Source organism: Mangifera indica, chromosome 8 (assembly GCF_011075055.1).
Source record: "Mangifera indica cultivar Alphonso chromosome 8, CATAS_Mindica_2.1, whole genome shotgun sequence".
NCBI lineage: Eukaryota > Viridiplantae > Streptophyta > Magnoliopsida > Sapindales > Anacardiaceae > Mangifera > Mangifera indica.
Window position 1 is genome coordinate 2,840,508 of NC_058144.1, and position 10,672 is coordinate 2,851,179.

General features: G+C 33.7%; 1 protein-coding gene across 3 annotated transcripts; it reads left to right on the forward strand.

The window, feature by feature from the left end:
- The first annotated feature begins 788 nt into the window (after positions 1 to 788).
- LOC123223580 (DUF724 domain-containing protein 6-like) lies at positions 789 to 8,026 on the forward strand. 3 transcript variants are annotated; one of them, XM_044646806.1, is made up of 9 exons: positions 789 to 1,362; positions 2,184 to 2,603; positions 3,368 to 3,796; positions 4,401 to 4,506; positions 4,585 to 4,805; positions 5,736 to 5,826; positions 5,916 to 6,020; positions 6,822 to 6,989; positions 7,063 to 8,026. In XM_044646806.1, exons 1-9 carry the CDS (start codon positions 904 to 906, stop codon positions 7,752 to 7,754), a joined length of 2,691 nt encoding a protein of 896 aa, XP_044502741.1. In that variant the 5' UTR covers positions 789 to 903; the 3' UTR covers positions 7,755 to 8,026. The 3 variants fall into 3 exon arrangements, with proteins under 3 accessions (XP_044502741.1, XP_044502739.1, XP_044502740.1); XM_044646804.1 differs by having other exon boundaries at positions 792 to 1,362; positions 3,335 to 3,796; XM_044646805.1 differs by having other exon boundaries at positions 793 to 1,362; positions 3,335 to 3,796; positions 5,739 to 5,826.
- The last annotated feature ends 2,646 nt before the right edge of the window (positions 8,027 to 10,672 follow it).

Here is a 10,672-nt window from a genome sequence, read left to right on the forward strand (position 1 = left end):
ATCGTTAAATTTTTTGTCAAATACAAGGATAAAACTGTTATTTAACAATAATATTAAAAAATATATTATTTTATTTTATTTTCTCCTTAGATTTTAAAAATTAACATTTAACTCTTATATTTGAATTTTAAAAAGTGACTTTCCCCTAAATCCCTAATTTTTTCTTCATCCTCCCCTTGGGCACCAATGATTGATATGGCTGAAGGTTAAACAACGAGCATAATCCATTCTTTGGACTACTATTATAATTTAAAATGGACGACTCTCTATTGTCTAAAATTGATGGTGCTCTGTTGTCCAGAGATCTAAACTGTGAGTATAGTTTAAATCTAGATGATAGTTATCATACTTGAACAATGATCATTGTTTAGAGGATGATCTCTGGAGAAAGACTATTTTGTCATTTATTAATAGTTGTCAGAGAAAGTGGTTGGATTTCAAAAGAAAAATAGAATTTTTTAAAACTTAATTTAAAGAAAAAATTTAGTTTTATAAATTAAAGAGAAAAAAATAAGATAAAAATTTAATTATTTTAATATTATTAATAAAATAATAAATTTATCGTTTAATCTTAATAAAAAATAATTATCGATAAAACATAGGAGTGTGTAGGAAATTTTGGATAAGTATTTGTCTGTCCCATTTCAACAAAGCTTGGGCAGGAAATTGTCCTTTTCCCAAAAGAGGACGGCCAGACCTGTCCAGTCCCCATCCACTCAACTGCTCAGAGTGAAAGGATCCAATCAATCCCGCCAAAACCCATAACATAAACAGAAAAAAAAGGGTAGAAAAGAAAAAGAAAATATTTTCATTTAAATCTGTGCAAAACTTTACCGGCTTTTGCCCGTAAAACAAAAGCAAAAAAAACCCTAACCTATAGTTTTCTGCCCAGAGGGAGCGAAAATGGTAACTTTGGAGTCCGAGTACTCGGCCATCTTCAGCAAGGGCACCGAAATTGAAGTCACCAGCGACGAGGAGGGTTTCAGAGGCGCTTGGTACCGAGCTACCCTTGTTGAGTTCCCACCAAAATCTGCTATCAAGAAACGCAAGAGGGCACTTGTTGAGTACAAGTACTTGCTTTCTGATGATGGCTCAAGTCCTTTAACGGAGTACGTTGACCCCGCTTATATAAGGCCCTTGCCTCCTCAAGAAAATACTGAGAAGGAGCACTTTGAGTTAAACGACGTCGTTGATGCATATTACCGGGATGGATGGTGGACTGGTACCGTAAGGAAGGTTCTTGATAACGGGAAACTCAGGGTTTGTTTTGATAACCCACCTGATGTTCTTGATTTTGAAGAGGAAGATTTGAGATTTCATTGTGAGTGGGTTTTTGGGAAATGGGTCCGATCCGAAAGGCAGGTACGTCAAGCACTGTTACAATATTTTTAATAGTGCTGAAAAAGAATGAGCTTTTGGAAGAAATAAGTTGTTGAACTTGTAATTTTGACCTAATGTAGTTTCTAGATGGGTTTTATTACATGGGGTCTCATTGGTTTAAACATTATTCCATGCGTGCTTTTATGCGAAAAAAAACTGGCATGATTTTCTCTCGAGTGTTAGTGGGCTTCAAAAAATTGTATTCTTTTGTACATTTTTATTCAAGCATCTTTGATCTGTCTTATACTATTAGATGTCAACCTTGTATAGGCATTGGATGGAAGCATCGCATGTTAATTGCTATCAAAGGAACATCTTGCTGTGTATGGTGTGATTGTTAAGATTGGAATTATGGTTAAAAACCATCCATTGTTATGAGATGCTGGCCTGGACGTACTGTTTCAAATAATTACCTCGATTTACTTATGTTACCTGGTTAATTCTTCGATTCTGCTTATGCATGGTCTGATATTTGTCATATTTACATGCCTGTTCTTATTGATGAGTCCGTACCATTAAGTTATTTACGAAACTGAAGGGAATCTTCTGAAATGTACTTCAGAGTATGAATTTTAGTATTTTCCTGAATCACACTTGGTAGTTGCATGAACCAACAGTAATCTTGCTATCTTTTTCCTTTAAGATTCTGTTTCTTCAATTGATGGTAAGGTATTAATGATTGTTGTTATACGTTCTACTCAAACCTAAAAAGCTGTATTTTCATTTTGAACTTCTGAATGATAAATGTTACTCAGTGACTTTTCTCCCTATTAATGACATGTTTTTAATTTTATTTCTTAAAGCAATCAACAGGATCCATTTTTAGCCCGGGGACAGCAGTAGAAGTTAATCTTGACAGAGTAGAAAACTTATGTGATGTTTGGCTCCCTGCAATCATCATTAAAGAAAATGCGGATGGCAGTTTCTTTGTCAAGTATGAAAAACAAAGGAATGGTGATGATGCTGGAACCGTAAAAGTTACTCTGGATTCCAAGCATATCCGACCTACCTTTCCTTGCTATGTGGACAGAAACTATGAATTGCTGGAAAAAGTTGATACATCATATGGTTTTGGTTGGCGGGCTGGAATAATTACCAAAATTCTTCACGGGGGAAGGTACTGTGTTCTTTTTAAGCCTGGAAATGAGCCTAAAGAGTTTATTCATTCAGAGTTAAGGCCTCATTTGGAGTGGACTAATGGCAACTGGATTAGTAAATCCAAGGTATCATTTTTTTTCTTAATCTTCTCTTCTTTGTAGGAGAGTATTGTGGGATGGGGCTCAAGATCTGTAGTTCTTAGTGATTATTTCTGTTTGTTATAGCTGTTAGTCTCTTAATTTCTTCTGAAAAGAAATTAATTAAATAAATAACAATTTGTTGGAGTTGTCGGTTTTGAATCTGTGCTTGACTATTTCTTTTTCCTTTTTGGGGTTTATCTATCATTTGTTCTGAAGGGTACTGATTTACCTGCATATGTCAGGCTACCATCTTGTTTGAGTTAGGAAAATTTACAAATATTATCGTATCTGCTGTTTATGTTTTATATTTACTGTAATGAAATGGTTTTTCACTTGTTCTAAAGGAGCTCATGTTCTTCCCTGTAGTACCAAATCATACCGTTTTTAAAGGGATCAATAATGGCCATTATTTTTGCAATGTATTTTGGCACAAATTTTATGTGAATTGCAAGGGGAGGTTGGGTTGTTCTTTGTAGTCCTTTGTATAATTTATTTTGCTCTGAAAGTCACAATATTTTTGAGAAGGGGTCTCTGTTTCATGTAACTGACCCTGGGAAGATGCATATAATTTAGAAATATTAATGGTGTGCTTGGGTTAATGTTATATCTGTCTAAAGGCCTTGTATTAGTCTATTCATTTATTAGTAGGTTATAATATGTTTTTGGTTCAGGAAATTTAGATTCTTTTGGTAGGTTATGATATGCTTTTGGTTCAGGAAATCTTGTTAGCTTCTGATAATCAAGAACAGGTGGAGCGTGCTGTCACGGGTGCCAACAACCCTGATGTAGGTCTGAAATTTGAAGGTTCAGGCTCTGGAAAGGATAACAGTGAAGATAAATCACCTAATCTTACCAACATCAGAAATAATCAGATGGAGCTGTCAACTCCCTGCCATGAGGATGCTACTTCTGATTCCTTTCCTCCAAGCAAGAAGCAGATAAAGCTGTCTAACTTTAACAGTACTATCATGCGATCACATCCTAACAAAAAGTTGACTGAAAGAAATGTTTCAGAGACCTCATCTCATATAAAGAAGATGTCGAATGAAACTGAGGAAGCACAGTCTGATTTGGTCTCTGAGAAGGCAGAAAGCAAAGGAACTAGGCGCCTGAGGAAACCTGGGATTGCTGATCAGCCTCCTTCTAAGATTGAGAGTCCTTATCTCGGAAAGAGAACTGTGAGTTAGATTTCTCTGCTGAAACCTATATTTTTGCACATCTTGTACCTCAAACTTCACGCAGTGCTAGATGTCCAAAGTTTGATAAAGGGATACTTGTAAACATTGACATAACAATTACACCAGCCTGAGTTGGACATTTCATGATTGGGTCCATTAGTTGCTTGCATTTAGAGTGCAGGTTGTAGACTTAAATCTCCCATCGATGCAACCGATTAAGGTTATTTTATCTTTATTACTCAATGATGGTCTCTAATTTAACCATATCCTGTGCAAGGATTGGGGATCTGCCTGCGTAATCTTACTTGAAACATTTTAAGAAAATTATCCCTCCCTACCCTAATATTATGGTGACTGATTTTATTGGTGCTATTATGGTTGATGATTACAGTGGAGTTTTTCCTGAGCAAAGAGATGTTTTTCAGCCGTTTGTATTATATTAGTATGAAAGAATGTTTTCAGATATTTCTGTCAATATTACCATGATTAGGTGATGATAACTAGCTGGTCAATTAGGCTTTTGTTTGAGCCACAGCTCAATGTCTGTATGGTCATGATATTTTGCTGTTCAACTTTTTCATAATATTTTTTGTTTCTCCTACAGAAGACCATGCAACAGAAATTTGGAGCAGACTTCCAAACAATGGATCATGTAAAAAGGAAGGGAAGACTGACAATACAAGTTAAATTACCACCAGCTACAGCAACTGGTATACATGTTCAGTAATTTATATTTCATTAATTTCTTGTCTTTCTGCAACTAACTTGGGGCTTTTTAACAATTTCAGTTGAGCAGACCCGTAGTGTTGTGGCTACTGCTGAAGAACTGAATGAAAATTATGGTAAAAAGAAAGAAGTTGAAATGCCTGTCATCTTAGGGTTAAAAGCTAATGAGGGTGTAAGGGGCACGCCAGCTAGAAATCCTGGTCTGATTTCTAAGAATGGATCACTGAAGCTAATGAGGGACCAGAAGAAAAATTTAATCGATTCAGAAGGAGGCAACAGCGTGGTAAGAAATATACTGAGCATTTTCTCCCCTTTCTTGTCAACAACCACAATCTAAGAGTAGAAAACCTCCAACATAGTTTGTTGAAATTTGAAAAAGCATAAAAAAAAGACTTGGAAGCATCTTGAGGGGAAAAAAAAGGAGGGAAGACTAGAAAGTTGTATAGCTTTAGAATATTCATTTAATCAACACGACATGTGATAGCCTTTTGGTTTTTCTGCTTGGAAAGAAAGATACTCTATCGTGATAAAAAGTAGACTAAGACTGGAGTAGTTGTCCACGCAAAAAAGGACAAGTTGTCGCGAAACTCAAAGGTTCAAAGAACTATACAAAATGAAAAGCACTTCTCCTATTCCATAACACTGCAGTTTTTCTTCTTCCTCCACAAGTAATGGGTGGAAGCTTTCTTGTAATGATCATTGGTGATATAATTTTGTAACAATCTTGAGGTTGTTGTGACCTTGCAATATTATTATAAACAGTTAAGTATTTCAGTTCAATAAATATGTATTTTGCAGCCTCGTGGTAAAAACAATTTTATGACTAAAACTTGTTTTAAAAAAAAAGTATTGGAAATTTGATGGAAATCATTTATCTTAAGAACGCATTTGTTCATAACTTTTCTTTGTCTTTTTAACTATAAAATTGTCTTCCAGGTATCGATTTCCACGGTTATTTGCTGTTCTAACAATCATATAAGATTGTAATTCAAAAACTATTAAATTAGATGTTAACAGTGCAAATTCCTGATTATTTTTCAGTTTTGACAAGTGCATTTAGCTTGGGTCTTCATCTGGACATACTATTAATATGAAATGAAAGGCCTTTTGCAGTTTTTTGCCCTAATCCTGTTTGTTCCTTGACAAAATTGTTATGAATTTGATGGTTTTCTGTTTTTCACATCGTTCATTTATTTTTAATGTGAGATATAAGCAGCCAAGAGTTGGAGGAAGCAGCCAAAGAAGAAAAAGAGGAAGACCACGTAAATTTGTAGTCATAAGCTCCAGGGCTCCAGAGGATGATGGTATATGATAAGTTTAAGCAACGGTTATCGGAAGGTTGGATGCTCTTATTCTATTTTTTTAAGACTCCACTTTGCATCATGCTCTGCAGGTAGGGATCACAAAAGGGCTGGAGTTGCTACTGGCGAAATTGGAGCAGAAGATCATACAACTAATGAAACTGAATTGCATACAATTAGGAGGGTGGAATCTGCAGGTACGAAGACTTGTGATAAAAAAATTCTGTCAGCTTCTTGGTTTGTTAATGCTGAAACATATTAGTTATAGAAGAGCCTCTTGATTACCTAGTGATACCCGAGTTATGTCAACAAAGAGGAACTTGTGAATGAACTGAGGGAGTTTCCATCAAACAGAAGAGGAATTTGAAGTGAAACCATACCTCTAGCGGTGTTTTTAGAAATAATGGATGCTAGTTTTGCATGGTGGAAGCACTTAAATGCTTCTGGCCTATTTTGTGGTTAAAAGAAAATTCTTTTGTCTATCATTGCGTAGACGCCAAAAGTAGAATTCTTAAAGTCTCTTAGGAGCCAATCAGGAATTGGTATCTTTGAATCTGGTTTTCATTTCTATTCCTGTGTCAGCTCAGCAATTGAATCAAGCGTTGAGATCCTTGACTTCATGAGATCACCCAGCAAATGGGCAGTCCTTTTAAAAATTTTTTTAGTCCTAGGAACTCCTGTTCATCTATCAGATGTTAAGGGGTCTGGGAATGGAACTCATCCTATGCGTTTGCTTGTACTAGTAAAGAACAGTTACAATGCAGTTTCCCAATCCTTCAAAAGGATAAGTTGCTGCCACAGAAATGCATATTTTTTGATTTTTTTAAATAGTGCAGATTAGTATGTTTAATTAGGTGGTCTAACACATTTTTTGTTCCGCTTCTTCTTCCCATTTTTGGCATCCTCTGTTTCAGTTAAAGCAGCTGTTTTTTGTTCTTATCATACTTCATAGATATCTGACCTAAATTCCCTGGAGCTTAAGTGGTTATATTTTGTAGTTTCTCGAGATATCCCTGGAGAAAGAATGGCTCAAGTTTCAGAGATTGATTCTGCAACAAAAGAAGTTGATATGGCCATTCCTGTTGTATCCAACGACTTGGTTGATGATGATCAACCTCTATCAACTTGGATTGGAGGGATGCACTCTTCAAGTGTTGAAGAATTAAGTAAGCTACTGGAAATATGGTAATTCTCTCCTGTTTGTGGTAATTTGCTTGACAAGATTTGTTTTCTGTCCAGGATTATCCTCCAGTAGAACTGCCAGTGGATTGAATGACGCTAGAGAAAGGCAGATTGATATAGTAACTGAATCTTCTGCTATTAATAACAAACAGGGAATGACAACAGTCCGAAACAAAGTGTTGCCTTTTGTGAAGAAGTCGCCTATTTGGAATACAATTGAATCCATGGAAGTTTTCCAAATAGTGTCCCAAAATCCACATTTTCGTCCTTTAGGTGAAACCAAGGAGGAGTATCGAGAAGGATCGGCTATTGGTTTTATGGTAACTTTTGCCAGTTTGTTTGAGAAGATCTCCTTGTTGAAATTTAATGATTCTAGAAGAATATTTGATAGCACTTTGGAAAGTCTTTTGGATTTAGAGAAGCATGGATTTGACGTTACAGTGCTACGAGGTCGTTTGAATGCATTGCTGTCAGTTAAGATTGCGCAAGAACAAAATCTTAACGAAATAAAAGATATTGATGAGAAGATAGTTGAGCTTGCTAGTGACAATACGATGTTAGATAAAGAATTAGAGGAGACCAAAAAAAAGATCAGTGAGTTGCAGGAAAAATTGGAGTCTACAAAATTAAAAAAGGAGATGCAGGATGTGGAGATATCTAGGCTGCTATCTCATGTTGATGATATGAGAGAACTAGTTAAAAGTGTCCAGCATGACTTTGAAAAACTAGCTACCGCTCCCTGGAAATGATGATGATGATGATGATGATGATGAGAGTTGTTAATTTTTTGTGCATCTGGAGGGTTGGAATGATGGAATTATCTATATTTTGATTTCTTAGGTGTCTATCCACACCCTCTTTTGTACTTAGTTTTTAGAATACATGGATGACCACTGTTTTAGTGATGAACCCTTGACATGGCTTTATTTTATTGGACTTGCCATTGCTGTCATTAAGCTGATAGAGAAAATGTTTCTCATTTATGCATATATTATACTTGGAAAATATTTTCTCTTTATTACTTTCTTAGAGTGTAATATCAAATGTGCTTTCTTTGGCCATAAAAGAGGTGTTTTTTTTTTTAAAAGTAAATAATTAAAAAATTTTACAAGCATGACCTTGGGTTCAATCTAAGTCTTTACCAGTTCTGTTAACCTGTCTTATTCTTTTGTATTAGTATTGTTACACTTGTCCCTCTATATGTTTTGGTGTTAATGTGATAGTAACTTATACTGTCTTGATGATGATGTTTTTATTGCTAACTAAAAGATTTTCTTGTGTATCTTTGATTGAGAGAGATTGATCTCCTAATAAGTTTAAAGATTTACAAAGGCTAAATGATTGCTTATGATAGAAATGACAATTTTTTATCTGAGTTTTAAAAAATTTATTCTTAATGAAAATCATTTAATTTTACTACAAATTATTAGTTGGCTATTTTTAGTCAAAATATAAAATAGTTTTAAACACTAATATAAATATAAATTATTAATATATTTTTATTTTATTAAAATTATAAAAGTACTTTTTTTTTTTTTCCTTTCTTGTTAAATACTTCTTCTTTATACAACAATCTCTCCTTTTCAATTCATTGCTTTCTCATAAATGGTTGACAGCTAAATTAAGTAATTCAAGAAATAAGAAAATGAATATAATCTCTAATCACTTAATTTTCTCAACATTCAACTACTAGAAAGAGAAACAAATAAGCTAAAAGTATACCAACAATAATCACAAAAGAAATTAATTAATACAAAAGCTTTTCATTCTCCACATTCCCCAGAAGAAACCCAAATTTTGATGCCTTTAAACAATCAACATTAACAGAAGAACACAACTAAAATGGAAGCACAATATGAAGAAACAGAAAGGCCTTGGATCCATAGAAGTAGTAGTAGTTAGGATATAAGCTTTGGGAATTAGAGTAGCAGAGCAGAATAAAGTATTGCAGCAAGCAACAAAATAAAGAATATATGTAGCTAGAAAAGCAAAAGCCAATTGCTACTTATTTCACAAATGAAAGTGCCACTTTATAAGCTTACAACTAGAATTATAATGCTTGAAAAAATCAACTAGGACTTTGAGCTAACAATCTTGAATTAACCTTCAACAAAAGGAGTTCCTAGTTAAGTCCATGAATGGCTTGGTGGTGACATCGATTGTGACCGCTGTGAGGATGGCGATAATTGTGGTGGAGAGTGGTAGTAAGATTGTGGTGAAGAATGGTGAACTGGTGTTGGTGGCAACACAATTAAACCGCTAGTTTTATGGTGGTTCAAAGGAATATTAACATCAGGAGCATTGCTACTCCAATATCTTATTATTAGTACCTCGTTAGTAAACACGTGTATATTATTTGCGTCCCTATATTATTTATATATTAAATATATTTAAAAAAAGTTTTAAACCCAAACAGTGTGAAATACATATTTTACATTTTTTATATATTAAATGTGAATTATATATCGTATTTTAAATTTATCATATTTTTAAAATTTTGGTTAAATTTAAAGTATAAAATTGTCTCTTTTATTTTCAATTATTTATGAAAATACTACTATCATTTAAAAAAACTTAACAACAATTTTTTTCTTAATTTTTAATTTTAATTTTACATTTTCCTCTTCTATGTATATATAAAGATTCACTCTAATCTAAAACTTAAAATTCAAGCTGATTAATTTGTTTATTTTTCTTAACTGACTAATACATTACTTATTGTACAAAGAATTTTGATTATATATTATGTTATATTAGGTTTAATAGTTAATTAAATAATTTACATTTGAATTGTTATATTGATTTTCAATAGGAGATTCGTAAAAAGCATTAAAATTATTATGATATTGTTGTATTTTTATAAATGTGTTATTGATGATGTGTAATATTAAATCCATATATATATGTTCCGTACTTTTGCTGTATGCGAATTTTAGGGTTTTTTTTACAATGAATTTATCATTATTCGCCGTATTATATCTGTATAATTTGTGTATCATTTTTTTTCCGTTTCTGTATTTATCAACTAAGATTATCTTTAAAGTTCACCTATGACAGGTCAACCCGATCTGGTTTATTTAACTATAAAATGATACTCAATATGGTGATAATTGAACTCTTATTTAAATGGTCAAACTGTCTCACTAAAAAAAATGACACTTTTATTTTATAAAGAAGTTTTTTTGCTTCTGCTCCCATAACCATAAGCACAAAAACATAGCAAATATGTCACTTCAAAGAAATGTAGTATGTGCGTAAATGAGGTTATGGAAATGAATCACGTCAATGTTTCGCAACATATTTGAATCATCCAAAACCCAGAATACAAAACCGGATGCGCATTTTTTCAGTTTACATAATTTTACATAATTTGATATGACATGTTTAAATTTTCCAACAGATATTCACAATTAAACCATGTCAGTAACTCCCATTTGGTCGTCAAAAAATGCCCCTGCACTCTGCATCATCACCCCCATTATTCCAGCCTTTAAGAGAGCAAGACTATTGACATGACGAGTACATAAGGGAAGCAAAACTTTGTCGAGGCGAAGGACTTGTTGGCACTCTAACAGGCCGCAGATCATTTGTAAGTACTTGATCTGGAATGCGTTGGTGTTTTGGGGAGGTGGAAGGAAGAAGATAAGAGGAAAGGAAAAACGGAAAA